Source organism: Pan troglodytes, chromosome 8 (assembly GCF_028858775.2).
Source record: "Pan troglodytes isolate AG18354 chromosome 8, NHGRI_mPanTro3-v2.0_pri, whole genome shotgun sequence".
NCBI classification, from domain to species: Eukaryota; Metazoa; Chordata; class Mammalia; order Primates; family Hominidae; genus Pan; species Pan troglodytes.
In genome coordinates, this window is record NC_072406.2 from 73,949,786 (window position 1) to 73,967,133 (window position 17,348).

The 17,348-nt window shown below is 34.1% G+C and overlaps 1 protein-coding gene across 10 annotated transcripts in view; it reads left to right on the plus strand.

Moving 5' to 3' along the window:
• The window catches only part of CABCOCO1 (ciliary associated calcium binding coiled-coil 1), a 103,003-nt gene that overhangs the window by 16,656 nt on the left and 68,999 nt on the right, over positions 1–17,348 (plus strand). For all 10 annotated transcript variants that reach the window (XM_009458522.4, XM_016918376.2, XM_009458523.4 and 7 more), the window contains 3 exons: positions 1,147–1,316; positions 6,055–6,199; positions 10,558–10,630. In XM_009458522.4, the coding sequence (XP_009456797.1) occupies positions 1,147–1,316; positions 6,055–6,199; positions 10,558–10,630 (388 nt within the window). The remainder of the gene's footprint in view (positions 1–1,146; positions 1,317–6,054; positions 6,200–10,557; positions 10,631–17,348) is intronic.

The following is a 17,348-nucleotide window of genomic DNA, read 5'->3' on the forward strand; positions in this document are numbered from 1 at the left end:
CTCAAGGAAGAGATAAAGAAATAAAAGATTATAAAACAGTATCCAAAATAAAAAAAAAGAAAATAGACTTGAAAAAATTTTAAGGTTGAAGAGAAAATTATAACTCTAGAAAAAATGACTAAAATGTACATAATTGGAATGCTTTTTAAAATATAGCAGAATGAACTGGGTGCAGTGTTCACGCCTGTAATCCCAGCACTTTGAGAGGCCAAGGCGGGCAGATCACTTGAGATCAGGAGTTCGAGACCAGCCTTGCCAACATGGTGAAACCCCATCTCTACTAAAAATACAAAAAATTAGTCTGGCATGGTGGCGGGTACCTGTAATTCCAGTTACTCTGGAGGCTGAGGAAGAATCGCTTGAACTGGAGAGGCAGCGGTTGCAGTGAGCCAAGATCACACAACTGCACTCAGCCTGGCCGATGAAGCAAGGCCCTGTCTCAAAAATATATATATATATATATTTACATATATATAACATATATAATATATATTTACATATATAACATATATAAATATATTTATATATAACATATATAAATATATTTATATATAACATATATAATACATATTATATATAACATATATAATACATATTTATATATATAACATATATAATACATATTTATATATATAACATATATAATACATATTTATATATATAACATATATAATACATATGTTATATATACATATATAATACATATGTTATGTATAACATATATATAATATATATATCTCAGAATATTTAACCATTTAGTTCCAGAATATTTTCAGAAATAAAAGAAACAATTTTATAAATGAAAAAAGACATTGAATTTCACAGAAAAATATACTAGTAAAATTGCTATACATAAACAGGGAAGAAAGAAGGGGAAGGGGAGAGAAGGAGGAGAAACAGAAAATAAAGAGGAAGAGGAGGAAAGAGACCAAAAATAGAGTTTGCTCCCCCATCCTCGTTCTCTCTCTCTCTGTTTCTTTTTTGAATGTCATTTTGGTCTTATGAAGCTTGATGCAACTGAATATTTTCAGATTATGGGCATTATAGAATTTTCATTAAAGAAAAAGACCTGTTTTCAAAACTTAGGAAAGAAATGGTTCAATATCTAATCTGAATTAATGTGTGGATTTTTGTTTTATTTTACAGAAAACTGAGAATATTTTTGAATTTCAAAAACCTTGAAACTTGTTTAAAGGATGCCATTCTACTAGATTATTATGTATCTGGATTTTTGTGGGCTAGAGGAATGGATTTCTCTATTATTCAATATTCAAAATTTATGACTTTACTAGCTATGTTACTTCAAAATCTTAAAAGTAAGTACACTATTTTCCTTTGAAGTAAAACAAATTTAATTTACCATATAAATTGAGGTTCTTAAGCAAAAGTTACAGATTTTATTGTAATTCCTTTAATGAAAAATACGGGTTTTTCCTGAGTATAACAAATACATAGTTCCTATCTCCATTGAGTTATAAAACCTCAAGTAATACTTAACAAAGGCTACAGTTTTCTTAATAGCCAATTTGCCAAAGATATGTTAATTTCATTTTAAAGTTGTATCAGTGGCATCCACCCTGTAAATATCTGAGGACTCTGTGGTATTCTTGTGAAATTTTTGTAAATTTAAAACTACACTAAAATTAAAAGTTTATCAGTAACTATTAGCTATCTCTAGAATAGAATATTAGGCAGCTATAACAAGGAGAAAATGAAGAAACTTTCTGTGTACTGTATGGGAAACAATATATAGTTATCAAGTAAAGCAAGGTGCAGAACTACATGCTTTTATTTATAAAAGAAGCAAAAATAAGAATCTATCCATATTTTCATTTGTGTATACACAAAGAAATGCTGGAAGATACAGAAAAAAAATAATAATCAAAATTCCCTGGGATGAATGGTAGTAAGAACTGGGCATGTGGGCAACAGATATTGGAGGAAGTCTTTTCACAAGATTTCTTCGTAGGTATTTTTGAAATATGAATACATCACTTATGCAAAAATTAAATTTTAAAAGAGAATATGTAACATGGACAGTCCTAAGCTTTGGCGACTTCTGAGCTGAGTATTCACACACTAGAAATAGAATAAAGGAAAGTAAAAATTTTCATGGACCTCACATCCCAAATTTGAGAAGATATTTCTTTTTTAAACTTTTCCTGTAACTTATAACTGACTCAGTAACATTTCTTCTATGTGAAACTTTATATTGTTGATATTATTGCAAAAATGAATTTCTAAAACCTGAGCAGGATCCATCCAACTCCTCATAAACCATGAGAGAGAAAGTACATATGTAGAACCTAACCAGAAAAAAAGCAAGGAATCTTGTTTTTCCTCCTGGCAGAAAAAATTTTTTTTAAAAATCCCTCCACACTTTTAAACTGAACAAATTCATAGTCATCATTAGGAAAGAATGTAATTTTAACCAAATGTGCCAAGGAAAAAGGTGAAGTATGTTTACACTTCAACTAGGTAGCAGTAGACTCCTGAGCACGTAGCCAGGTCCATAGGCCTAGATGGACCCCCCTGGTGTATGATGTGAATGTTAGCAAGTAACTGTAGAATATTTTTTATTTCTTATGATGCTAAATTGGTTTTCCCCTCAATAGGAATAGCAAATGCAGGTAACATTTATGTAGATTAACTTATGCCAGTCATAGTGCTATTTGCATTAAAAATATTGTCATGTTTAATTCACATGCCAGCTTATGAGAGAAATTGATAAGAGTCAGAGGAGTTCAGTGACTCCTTAAGGACACACAGGGTCTACACTAGCAAGTGAGGGCCCGTCTTCTTGAATACGACATCAAATGTGCTGGCTTTGGGCTAAATCTAGAAAGCACTATACACATGTAATAGTACCAGGAGTTAGTTTCACATGAATTTCTTTTTTCTTTTTTTTTTTTTTTAAGACAGATTGTCACTCTGCCACTTGGCCAGGCTGGAGTGCAGTGGTGTCATCTTTGCTCACCGCAACCTCCGCCTCCTGGATTCAAGCGATTCTCCTGCCTCAGCCTTCCAAGTAGCTGGGACTACAGGCACGCGCTACCACGCCCAGCTAATTTTTGTATTTTTAGTACAGACGGGGTTTCGCCATGTTGGCCTGGCTGGTCTTGAAGTCCTGAGCTCAGGTGATCTGCCCGCCTCAGCTTCCCAAAGTGCTAGGATTACAGGCATTAGCCACTGTGCCCGGCCATGAATTCCTTATTTAATCCTCCCAACAGCACTATAATTTTGAAAATAGGTATTGCAGTATTCTCATTTTACATAGAAAGAAAGTGAGGCCAGGTGTAGTGGCTCATACCTGTAATCCCAGCACTTTAGGAGGCCAAGGCAAGAGGAGCATTTGAGGCCAGGAGTCCAAGACTAGCCTGGGCAACATGGAGAAACCCCATATCTAAAAAAAAATTGAAAAATTAACTGGGTATGGTGGCCCACATCTGTGGTCTCAGCTACTTGGGATGCTGAAGTGGAAGAATCGCTTGAGCCCAGGAGGCTGGGGCTGCAGTGACCCATGATTGCATCACTGCATTCCAGCCTGGGCAACACAGCAAGATGCTGTCTCCAAAAATAAATAAATAAAAAGAGACTCAGGTCACCTAACTACTAATAATAAAGGTCAGTTATGAGGTATCATCCTACATTTTCCAATTAATTGTAAGTCTAGTATGTTCTTTCATTACTCTAAATTTTCAAGAATACATTTTATTTCTAGAAGCTTTTACTATTTGAGTGGCTTAATCTTTTATATTTTAATCATATCACTAAATGTGATTTTTAAAAGAGCAAATATTTCAGTTAGATAAATGAAATTATAACTTCCCTAATTTTTAAAGCAATTATCTACAGAAAGACATTAGACATAGAAAAACAGTTTTAAAGATTCAACTATTTTCAGAAGGAAATAGTCATATAAATGTATTTTTGTTTGATAAGTATAATTTCATCTGGAATTATAATCAATTATCTAAGAATTTCTCTTTTCTCTGCATCTCTAATTAATATCATTTTATTAATAAAATAATTCAGATTTTTCCATTCATTTATGAATTGCTTTTATCCAACAGATTTTTCTTTTCTGAAGCTACTTCCACTATTATCAAAAGAAGTTTATCATGGAGAGAGAAATGTACAATAATAATTGAATTCCAATTAGAATGATATAGGAAAACCTAGTTATCCAGAAATAATTCAGTGGATCTGACATACATAAAAGATGATCTGGAGGGAGGCAATGGGAAACGAACCAATTGTAATTCATTAAACCAGATTTTAATTGTTTTATGTAGTTTTATGCTTCTTTCTAATTCCTATAAGTAGATAAGAAGCTATACTAAACAGATTACAAGTTAGTGTTTATAGTGTCTTCCTAACATTTTAAATTACTTTACTTTCACCTTATTAGTAATTTTGGTATTTAGGGTAGAGCACTTACACCCCACTGGGAAAGAGTAGCTGTGTAATCCAGAAATACCTGGTCCAGCAATCAGCCTATGTTCTCATAACTTTTTTAAATCTCCACCCATTCCCTTCCAAATCAACATTACAACAAGTGTAATGTTGACTGATGGTTTCAGAGAGAGACAGAGATTTGGCTGGTGGGGTCCACATTGAGCAGCACAATTCCCCCAGATCCCACATTCAGGCCCCCCACTGACATTCATCTCCCCCAAGCGGCCTGTCCAGCCTGGCTTTAGTATCTTTCTACTCTCCACCTCCAGCATCCTCTGTCTTATGTCCACACACCCATCGCTTTTCCGCAAACATAGGACACCCTGGCCAGTCCACTTACCTGACTCCATCTTCCAGGGGAAGGGTGGATAGTGTGTGTGTGGGTTGTAAATAATGTTTTATCTGTCACAAGTAACACTGAGCATAACAGAACCAAACGAGAAAAAAAAATGGAATTATATTTTTATTACAGACATTTTAAAAGTTAAGTCTAAGGTGTTCTTTTTCAACTGGACAAATGCCACAGAAGACGGTTTCGGGTGTTTGTTTTCGTTGGTGTGTAGATGTGAAAGAATAGACGAGAAATCACTGAGCTCTTTACTTCTTAGTGGTGGCCAGGTTGTGTCACTCTTTGTGCATTTTCATCGGGCTCTCACCAGCACCACTGGGCAGATATTTGAGAAACAGCTTACATGAGTTATAAGTCTGTGGCTGTGGAAAAGAAAAAAAAACTTGATGTTTTACATAAAAATCCATATTTCTGACTTCCATTGAAAATCTTCAGACCCAGATTTACACATGGAAACAATTGGCTAAAGCCCAGTGTTGATTGACTCCATTCATTTACATTTTCAGCTCTAAGTTCAGCTCTGCTGTGTAGTAACTGAACCTCCCATCTAAGTCTTCCATTCCTCACCAGTTGTCAAACATCTTTTTTTGCAGTTTTCATGCTTTTATTCTGAGACTGTAGAAAAAAGAAAAAACAAACGCTTTTCATTTTAAAGAAAGATTTTAAAGTACATTTTGAATTTGTTTTTCTTTTTTTTCATCCTAAAATGGAAACATAAACTCTGCAGACAATTGTGTAGCATTGTAGTAATTTACAAATGTTGGGGCAGGGTCAGCGCTATTCCTGAGACAGAGTCTCACTGTGTCACCCAGGCTGGAGTGCAGTGGCACCATCCCAGTTCACTGCAACCTCTGCCTCCCAGGCTCAAGCCATCCTCCCAACTCAGCCCCCCAAGTAGCTGGGACCACGGGCATGTGTCACCATGCCTGGCTAATTTTTGGATTTTTTTGTAGAGACAGGGTTTCGCCATGTTGCCTTGGCTGGTACTCTAACTCATGGGCTCAAGTGATCCACCCACCTTGGCCTCCCAAATTGCTGGGATTACAGGCTTGAGCCACCGTGCCCAGCCAGCTTCTATTCTTTTGCATAAAACGTATCAATTTATTAGGAAGAAACAAGAGTTTTACCATTTATCCTCACAAATACTTAACAAAGTAAATTTTGGCACATTGAAAACATCTTGGATTATCTTATTCTGGAAACATCTATCAAAATAATAATTAAGATTTCTCTGGATTTTATTTCAGCACTACATATGTCCTTAGAGGAAAGCATAAAATGGCTTGGAGAAGTTATGGCTGAAATAGGACCAACACATTCGCAAAAGAGTGAGGACTGGAATATCTTTGATGTAAAACAAGCCAATGCTATCATTGATTACTTAAAAATCAGGTATGGATTATTTTCAGTAACATTTATTTTTCATTTCACATCTTCTGGAAAATGTCTGTTAAATAAAAAGTAATTCAGTTTTTAGCAGATTCAGATATTTACAGAATTTATGCCGTAATTAGCCCAACCAATAATTAGGTACTTAAATCTTCTTTAAATTAAGTGTTCAAATCTTTCACCTAATAACTAAAAGTCAGAACAGTGAACAGTTTGGCTAACTTTGCATTCCCAAAAAAAAAAGGTTTGCGTTTGATAAATATAATTTTATCTAGAATTGAAATAAATTAAGAATTTCATTTTTCTTTGCATCTTTAATTAATATTTATTAATAGGATGATTCACATTAATCAGCTGCAATTATAATAGACTCTATGTTTTAGGTAGTTGATCTTTCCAACTACCTAATTCTACATTTTGAAGAGCAACATTCATTGCTATTTAAATATTTGTTTTGAATGCTTTGTATTAGAAATTGAAGAGATTTATGAATATACTTCCTCAAATTTATTACATCCCCTGAAATACCTTGTAGTATTGACCAATTAAACTCATTAAGTCTTTCTTACTACTTGAAAATGATGGTGTGTGGAAGTAAAGTACTTTTATTCCAGTGATTCTTCATTGGTGAACTAAGAAATTTGTCTTTTTATATAATCTGTCACAAGGTCTGCAGTAGAGTCATGCATCTCTCTAAAGGGACATTTTTAGAGTGCAAATATTCAAACAAGAGTAGGTTAAAATCTTTTGTCAAGCTGAAAGCTTCTGCATAATATTTTTGTTCCTCTTGTACTATATACTCCAGTGTTTTTCAACTTTAAAATTTAAAATTCTAAAATAAGAGTGCTGACTGATATCCTAGACATGCTCATGATTTGCTTGGCAAGGATTCTAGCTGAAATCTAGAAAGCTTTTTAAATACTAGTATGTTTAATATGATAAAGTTTATATATTGGTTTGTGGTACGAATTAATAATGTCATATGATATACTATGGTTTTTACGTAATAACATTTAAAACAATGTGGTTTCTTAATATTAAAACATAGCTCCTAAGGGGTATCTCCCAATAAAAGCCAGAGTAGTTTTCATATCAATTAAAGTAAAGCAAGGTCCTTGTGTTGGGGGAGACGACGGTAATCCAAAATTGGAGCAGAGCCTATTCCTCAAGGTCTTTCTACCCATCAGGGTTTGAGAATCACTGGGCAGAGGAATTCTACTTTGCACATTGTATTAGCATCCTTATTTTCCTTCTCTAGTTGAACAGTCCCAGTTTCTCTTGCAGAACACATTTTTACAACTGAGCTCTAAGCCCAGGAGGTTTCTAATGGGCACAGGGACTGATAGTTGACCAGGGCCACAAAACCCATGCAGGTGCCGTAATGACCCCTTCTGGAAGGTGAAGGATGACAGCTCTTTTCCCCTTCATCTCATCTCTCTGGGCAAATGTTCATCTACATATTTCTTGACATTGTCCTTCAGAAAACAATTAAGTTAAGAGGGGATGTCCATGTTCGTCACCTTTAGATTCTAACCAGGGTAATTTCACATATTATAAATCCCTAATATTATTACTTCACTAAAAATAAAACAAAAAGTAGTATTTAAGAAATTAGTCAAAGTAAATCACAGCAATTGTTGATGCTGTTAAGTCTTCATATTGTTATTTCAAAGAAATTATGCAATTTAAATATCCCTATTACAGAACTATAAACTATCAGTTAGTAGGATATCTGGAATTGAGTCTGCAGTTGTATAAAAGAAAATATGTTTTTCTACAACACCTGTTCAGAACCCCTTAAAGGTCCACAAATGAAAGTTTAGGGGGGACTGAGAGGAGGGGCAGCATCAAGAAGAATACCTAATAGATGCTGGGTTTAATACCTAAATGATAGGTTGATCTCTGCAGCAAACCACCATGGCACCCGTTTAAACCTACCCATTCTGCACATGTACCCTTAAAGTTAAAAGTTGAAGGAAAAAAACAGTTTAATGACAATGAAATCATATAATATTTTTCATTTTGATGACTACAAAGCAGTTTTATAAATATGAAGGTAACCCAGTTATCAAAAGTATAAGTGTTTGAATTTAACCCGATATTAAGTTTACCCAACCACTAAAAGCCCTAGTCAATTTAGGGAGAGCAGTTTTTAGAACGTGACCCATACCACATGAAACTTAACTGACAAAAATATGGAAATTTCATTTGATGCCCTTAACACACTCTGTCATGTGTCTGTGATTTGAAAAAAACTAATACCAAATTTCCTCCCCCACATGACTGTAAGTACTGGCAAATCTAGTTGTACATTTTTACAGTGTATTGTATCATGTATACAAATATAAATACTTCTGCAGCTTTTTAGTATAAAACATCATTTACATATATACGGCCCAAATACACGTCTGCCGTTGTGGATTCTACCTATTTTTGGGAATTAGGCGATAGTAATCTCAGGTGTACACTCAATATAAGAGGCATATACCCAAAATAAGAAAATCAACCCTGCCGCTCTGTAAACCACAGGGTATTGCACTTCCAGGCATCAAGCCAGACATCTTGAATTATTTTCACTTCATCTCTCTTCAATTTAGGACTAAGACTAAATGTTTGACAAAATAATCTAGGAAGTTGAGTCAGTCAGAAGCAGAAGAAAATGCATTATCGCAGCTGAAGTGTCACTTTGTTCCCATGTAGCACCACCTAATCGCTCCTGGTAAAGCTGGACAAGGCCCTAGTCCTGGCCTTGCCCCCAAGCCTGCAGCTTTGACCACCGCATACAAATCATGCATTTCGTTTTCAGTGTTAAGAAGTGAATTTCCCTCTTGGCATGGGACAACCTAATTCCTATATGCAATTAAAAGAATAAGGCTGAAAGATTATGAAATTTCAGGAAAGAAGATCTATGAACTAAGTTCTTTGTGTGATGCAAGATGGAGAAAGGGAAATTTTATGCCGGTTCACTGAGAGGAAGCCAAGCTGTTTCCAAAATACTCTATAGTCTTTAATTTTTCTACTTAAAATCAGTTATTGCCAGTCTAATATTTTTTATCTTAAGGCTTTCTCTAGGTAACCAGCGTAAGTTAGGGAGAGTTTGAATTTATTTTGCATCATTGAATTATCAGACTTCACTAATCTTGATGTATTTTTCTAGCCAACAAGTCAAAGTAATGTCAAAAGCTAAGTTACTTTTCTGAATGTTGATGAGTAATTTGAATGTACAAGAGGTTTTTTTCCCCCAAAATACCATGACAGACTCTGCACACCCATCACTTTTTAATGGATTGTGTTAGTAGTGAGATCAACTGCTAATATAACTCAGAGAGACTCAGCTGCCTGAGGATTTCTTCATTGATTTCAAATGAATTGAAACTTTGATCCATTACAACATCCAGGAGAAGCCATTATTATACATGCTCTGTAGCTACATTTTGCAAATGTTAATTTCTCAGTTATATTAAAATCAATTTCCTTAAATAGCAAAAGGCACCAGAGTGAAAGAGAAACCACTAAGACAATTTTTTGTTCTTGGGCATTTTGCTGTATTATGAGTCTATTAATTTTCTCAACCAGCAGGAAGAGAACTAGAAAAATTCAAATATTATCACAAACAGGATATTAGAAGTCAGCCCTTCTGTAAATTTTTAACTCTTAATAATGCATTGCTCCTTAAACTTACTAGAATACTTGTTTTAAGGAACTTCTATCCTTTGGTTCTTTATAGTTTTTGTATGCTGACCACCTAGTCTTTAGGGTAAGAACTGAAGAAATGATCTTTCTTAAATTAATTTTTCCCTTTCATGTATGACCGAATATTCTGCAGAAAACTCAGACATTTTCTAAATGGATTTTAGTTCATGCGCCATTTTTCAGGTATTATTATAGATTAATTTAATCTTGAAACAGTTTGAGAATGTGAGAAGTAATTGACATAGAGGTAGATTATATAATTCAGTGCCATTTGTACCAGAGGAAATTGACTCCTGTTTGCAGCAAAAGAGCAAATAATGTAAAGTTTCATGTTATTTAGTAATGGTGCATTATTTGCTTTTAAGCTAGGAAAAGTCAAGATGCCATCTAATTTCTCCCTTATTCCTAACTTACCCACTCATTACAGATGGATTTACTGATATTATTCTAGGTACTATGTTATATTGTCCTTTCCTTAAAGAATAAAACTTAATTTCTTAGCATTTCCCGACAATTTCTTTTGGAATAAAGGAGGATGCTAAGTCTATTTTAGTGTCTGATAGCATTAGTTTGATCAATATGAAGTTTCCTTTAATAAATGTCTTTACATATTGTGTTTTTTTTCCTGAAATCAACTTATCAGAGTGCACATTTATTTTATATTTCAGCTTATTTCAACACTACAAGCTATACGAGTTTATGTTCTACTCTGCCAGGGAAGAAATTGTGATAGGAACTGAGGTAAGTAATTTATCTAGATGGGACCAATTAAGCAGAATCACTTAATGCATGCTGATCAGCATCTGGATCTTTAACTGCTTAAAGCAACTTCTTGTCAAGATTATTCAAGTGTTAATATAATCAACTCGTAGTTTGCAAAAAGAATAATTATATAAAGTGATCTTTGCATTAGGAAAATAAGCTGTCTTTTGGCATTAAAAGCATTGTTAATCATTTATACTTTGTGTATTTATGGATTATTTGACAAAGTTCAATTGGATAAGGTACATATGTCTTCATACAAATAAAATCAGAAAAAAACAACTAGTAATTTGCAAAAAAGAATAATTATGTAAAGTAAAGGTAATGGTAACTCAGTGAAATCCCTTCTAATTTCACATTTTTTTTTTCATTCTACTCATTGTTTAAGACCTAATTTAGATCCCACTTCCTCAGTGGATCAAACCTACCTTAATTGCATCATAATCTCAAACAAAAGGTTTAGACAAACTCTCTAATCAATCCTGTTATTGTGTGCCAACTGATCTCTTATTGCTGAATTTGGGCTACTGTTGCACCAATAAGCATATCAATATTCACTGTGTTATATGGTTTCCTAATTGTTTCCTGTGGGTTGATATAGTTACTACAACTCAACAGTAATTTTCTTGAAGACAAGGATATCTGCTGCTTTTCTACTACAGCATATAGTATAATGTAGGATACAGTAACCCCTCAATTAATACTACATAAACAATTCAGTGCATAGGACAGCAGTTCTACAATGAAAGGTCTATCTGGAGACACTTTCAAACAAACTTACTTATAATCACATATTTGTAATTCCTAGAAATGAATTCTGAGTAGGAAAACATGTTTTTACTTTATTTTGTTTTATTTTATTTTTTATTATACTTTAAGTTCTGGGATACATGTGCACAACGTGCAGGTTTGTTACATAGGTGTACACATGCCATGGTGGTTTGCTGCACCCATCAACCCGTCATTTACATTAGGTATTTCTCCTAATACTATCCCTCCCCTTGCCCCCTACTCCCCAACAGGCCCCAGTGTGTGATGTTCCCCTCCCTGTGTCCATGTGTTCTCATTGTTCAACTCCCACTTATGAGTGAGAACATGCGGTGTTTGGTTCTCTGTTCCTGTGTTAGTTTGCTGAGAATGATGGTTTCCAGCTTCATCCATGTCCCTGCAAAGGACATGAACTCATCCTTTTTTATGGCTGCATAGTATTCCATGGTGTATATGTGCCACATTTTCTTTATCCAGTCTATCATTGATGGGCATTTGGGTTGGTTTCAAGTCTTTGCTATTGTGAATACTGCTTCAATAAACATATGTGTACATGTATCTTTATAGTAGAATGATTTATAATCCTTTGGGTATATACCTGGTAATGGGATTGCTGGGTCAAATAGTATTTCTGGTTCTAGATCCTTGAGGAATCACTACACTGTCTTCCACAATGGTTGAACTAATTTACACTCCCACCAACAATGTAAAAGCGTTCCTGTTTCTCCACATCCTCTCCAGCATCTGTTGTTTCCTGACTTTTTAATGATCACCATTTTAACTAGTGTGAGATTGTATCTCATTGTGGTTTTGATTTGCATTCCTCTAATGACCAGTGATGATGAGCTTCTTTTCATATGTTTGTTGGCCACATAAATGTCTTCTTTTGAGAAGTGTCTGTTCCTATCCTTCACCCGCTTCTGGATGGGGTTGCTTGTTTTTTTCTTGTAAATTTGTTTAAGTTCCTTGTAGATTCCAGGGAATCATTTTAAGAAGACTAAAGATGCCATTAAAGAAATAGTGCTTCTGTAGGTCCACAATTACTTTAAGGGGCTTTGTTGCCTCCTAGAAGTACCAGGGACAGGAGTGGCCATAATCAGAAACAAACAGTGAGTAACAGGATATTCACATTATCTTTGTAATTTTCCTGATATTAAGAACCACATGGAACATGCCAGCTATTCTGACTTCCTGGGTATTGTTATTCTGGGATTTATAAATTACTTGCTTCATAAACACCTCAGTCACCATTACTCACTCTTCATTTGGGTACTTGTTCTAATGCTAGACTTTTAAAAGTAAACTGCCAGAAAACAAGGAACCCTTTTTGCTTCTGACTTTCATAAAAATTACTTCTTTGCAGTCTCCTCATACTGTAGCTTAAATTAGGTGTCACTTGACAAAGTTTCACTGAAAAACGTTTCCATTTCAGAATTACATCATATCGCGTGACAGCCCTTGCAATAATTATCAGTTTGGAATATAATCCTATCTCATCTATTCAAGCAAAACTTTGGGAAAATGATAGAGGCTTCAATAACAGCATAAGTAGATATTGAGAGTGATCAAGAAAAAATTTCAGAAAGAACTCCCTTTTCCTTTGTTAATTACACAATCATGCCTTTCTTTTATATTGTAAGGATATATTTAGGTGACATTTATGCTATGGAAAGATAAAGTGGAGAAAGTAGACAGGCTTGGCTGCTTTATTTTCCATTGTCACTTGTATTTTCCCCAAGCTGACCAGAGCAATAAAAAAAAAATCTTTAAGAGAATGATACTGGGGCTTCAAGAATTAGGCCACTCATGGCATTTTAAAGGATTAGTGAAAGTATTTTATGACATTTTAGAAGTGTTTGCTAACCCTTGGTACAAATACCTGTTTTTAAATTAACAACCTTTCATGGAGGAGGTAGGGACCTGCCCCAGCAATATGATTATTTATGCTGATCTCAGGGCTCTGGGACCAAATAATGGCCAGAAGACAAACATGAATGTTTGAAATTTAATTCTTAGGCAAGCATTCAAGTTAGATAACACTGATGAAATTTAGTTTCTTTAATTGTGGATAGATGAGAAAAAAACATAAATCCCCTCTAATCATAGAAGTGTCTATTTCATAAGTGAGGAAAGAATGATGAAATAGAATATCACCATTTGTCAACCTTTAATAAAATAATAGATCTAGGCAATGATGATGAGTGGCTCCTGACATCACAAAAAGAAAACCAGACATCACTGCTTTTTAATAAAATTATACAAAACCCCATATATATTGCTCTTGCAATTTGAACTGGCTGGTCTTTTGGTCAGTCTTCTAACACTAACTTCTCATTTGCTGGAAATATGGAAGATAAAGGAACATTTTAAGGATATCACAAAAAGGCAATTAGCAAACCAGGGTGTAGGAGATTCTATAGGGCAGAAGACATGGAATATTCAAGAAATAAATTGCAAAGAAATAAAAAAAATATATAACAGGTGAACCTATAGATTAAAAAATGACTGAATCAAATTCAATGTAGGTATCTTATTTGGATCCTACTTCAGACAGACAGATAGACAAACCAAACCACAAACACAAAACAGTTATGAGATAATTGAGGCGTATGAATATTGGCCACATAGTTGATGATTACTGTTACTAATTCCTGGAACTTGTTAGTGTATTACTTTACATGGTAAAAGGGACTTTGCGGATTTGATTAAGTTAATGAATTTGAGATGGAGCGATTATCTTAAATTACTGAAGTGGGATCTATGTAATCTCCATATAAGAGAAAGAGGAAGGCAGGAGGATCACAGTCAGAAAAAGGGAGATTTGAAGATGTCACACTGTTGGCCTGGAAGATGGAGGAAGAGGCCACAACTTTATCAACTGTCTTGTTATCTAGTATGGCAATACCTTCTCATAGTTCTTTTTAATACTTAATTATTATTGTTTATTTTTCTTAAGTATGAAATTTAGAAATAAACCTGTGCATATGTGGATTTTTAGTGTGTGGCATATACAAATATTTAGTAAATTGGCATGTACAATTACTTGGGATAATTGGTTATGTGTTTGTTTAAAAGAAATTAGATTTTTACCTTATACCAAACTTAAAAATGAATCCAATTTATTAACAGATTCATTTCCCATAATGGAAGACATATTCCATAATGGCAAACTATAATTTGGTCAACACTTCCACTGAGAACAACTAGAAAAATTGGACAAGATTTTTTTAAGACTTAAATGTTTGAAAGCTCAGCTAGAAAAGCTCAAAAAAGATTATGAGCCTGACACTCAGAAATGCTTTCTACCTATAGGCATCTACAAGTTTGGAAAAGGTGGCTAAGAGACTTAAAAGCTGAGAAGTGAAGCTTTGGTAGACACATGGAGCTAGGAGAACAAAAATTGGAGGGGGAAGAGAATATAGCAGATTTTACAAGTAGCATGTTGGGTCTGCACAAGACCACATTTTAGGAGATCAGCCCTAGCTACCATGGACTGAACTTCAACTCCAAATGTTCTCCATTTCTGGTGGATTTAGGTTAGCTGTGTATAGTGTTGTTAACTTCCTCTGTAAAATAAAATCATGCTACACTCCAGATTGTATCAACAGTTTTTCATAACCAGTGTTTGTCATATAATAAAAATCACACAGAAAACAAAAATAGACCACAAGTGCTCCAGATGATGGAGTAGTCATGTACTTGAAAATAATTATCCTTAAGAAATAAAAATATATATATAAAATATATAAATTTTAGCAGATAAAAAAAGATTACAATAGTAAATGGATGTTCTGTAATAGAAAAATACAATAAAAATTAAAAACCAAATGGATGTGTTTAACAAGTTAGTCCATAACTGAAGAGAAAAATTGGTAAAGTGGAAGATAAAAGAAAAAATCTAAAATAAAGCATGGGGATGCAAAAGCATGATAAACACAGAAACTGGGTAAGAGAGTATGGATATAGTAAAAGGTATAACGAGAGTACAAAAGTCAATTCTAGAATGAGAAGATAGAAGTCACATGTGAAGCGTTAATTTTCCAGAACTAACCAACACCATTAGGACATAGATTTAGGATTTACTTGAACCCCAGATACATGTAAATCTACACCAAAGCATATTACTTGAACCCAAAATACATGTAAATCCATACCTAAGCATATTATAGTAAAATTTCTAAAAATGAAAGATGAAGACAATCTTAAAACCAGCCATAGAAAACAAAAGACATATGTCCTTCAAAGAAGTAACAATAAGACTGACAGTCAACTTCTCAACAGTAATAATGAGAGCCAGAGGACCATGAAGTAATTTCAAATTGTCCTAAGAAAATAACTGTCAATCTAGAACTTCATTCCGGAAAAAAACCCTTTCTGTGATAAAATAAGAAAAAGGCAAAGAAGGCAACAGAAACATGGGCAAAGAATACGAACAGACAATATGAGGATTTTAATAGAGGGATTTTTAAATTAAAAAAATAAGAACATTTATTACAAACAGAAACACACTAAAGGAAATACTAATGGGTGCTCTCCAGGCATAAAGAAAATGATTCCAAACAGAAAGTGAGAGAAATAGAAAGGAATGAAGAGCAAGTGATACCGGACAGATTAAGATGGATGGATGGATGGATGGATAGATCGATCGATGAATCTAAATAAATATCAAATGTGTTGCACAAAATGTTTTGTGAGGTTTAAAATACACAATGACAATAGCATATAAGTTGACAGCAAGGTAAGTGGGTTAGTTTTCTAAGCCCTTCCCATTGTTTGAGGAAAGTAAAAGTACTCACTTATAAATATTTAATAAGTCAAGGATGCATATTATATCCTTGGGGGAAGCATTGAATAAATGATAATGCTAAGCTAAGAGAGGAGGAAGATGGAACAATAAAATCAGCTGAAGTACTAAATTTAAAATGCAAAACTATAGTAATAAATATGAGAAAAATATGAAGGAAAATATTTTTAAATGTGGAATTGGCCATATACATTTTTTTAAGATGTGATGAAAAATACTGTGAATAAAATTTTTTAAGTCACTGGGAGAAAACATTTGCAAATTAACATACGAAGGTCAATTCTTTTTTTCATCATTTTAGAGATAGGGTCTCATTCTGTTGCTCAGGCCGGAATGCAGTCATGTGATTATAGCTCACTGCAGCTTTGAACTCCTGGGCTCAAGTGATCCTTCCACCTCAGCCTCCCATGTAGCTGGGACTACAGACACACACCCTCATACCCGGCTAATTTTTTATTTTTATTGTTTTGGTTGAGATGGGGGTCTCACTTTGTTGCCCAGGCTGATCTTGAAGTCCTGGCCTCAAGTGATCCTTCAGCTGCAGCCCCCTAAAGTGCTGGGATTACAGGTGTGAGCCACCGATTCCAGCCCAAAAATATTTTATACACAAATAGTTTCTTTGATAAAACAAGAAAAAGGCAAACAAGGCAACGGAAACATGGGCAAATAATATGAACAGATAATATACTTTACCAATAAACAGATATAAAGATATCCAACCTTAATAGTTATCAAGGACCTGCAAAAAATATGTATTTCTTAAATATAAGATTAGCTAATAGTAAAAAGATGGATTAATACCTTGTTAATGAGGATGCAAGAAAACATAGCTGTATTTAGTTGGTGCAAGGTTAAATTTGTAAAGCCACTGTGGAGAGCAGATTGGCAAAATCTATAAAGTTTTTGTGAATGTGAATATCTTTCTTCCCTAAATATCTTCTCTGTAGACATATGTACTCATATTATATAAAGCTTTTCCTACCTGAATATTCATCAAAGCATGGTTTATTACAGCTAAAAATTGCAGAAGGTAAATCAGAAGGGAAATACTTTATTTAAAGGAAGTACTCAATAAATACTTGTTGTGTACATTCATTTAAATAAAATGAAGTATAGTCACACTAT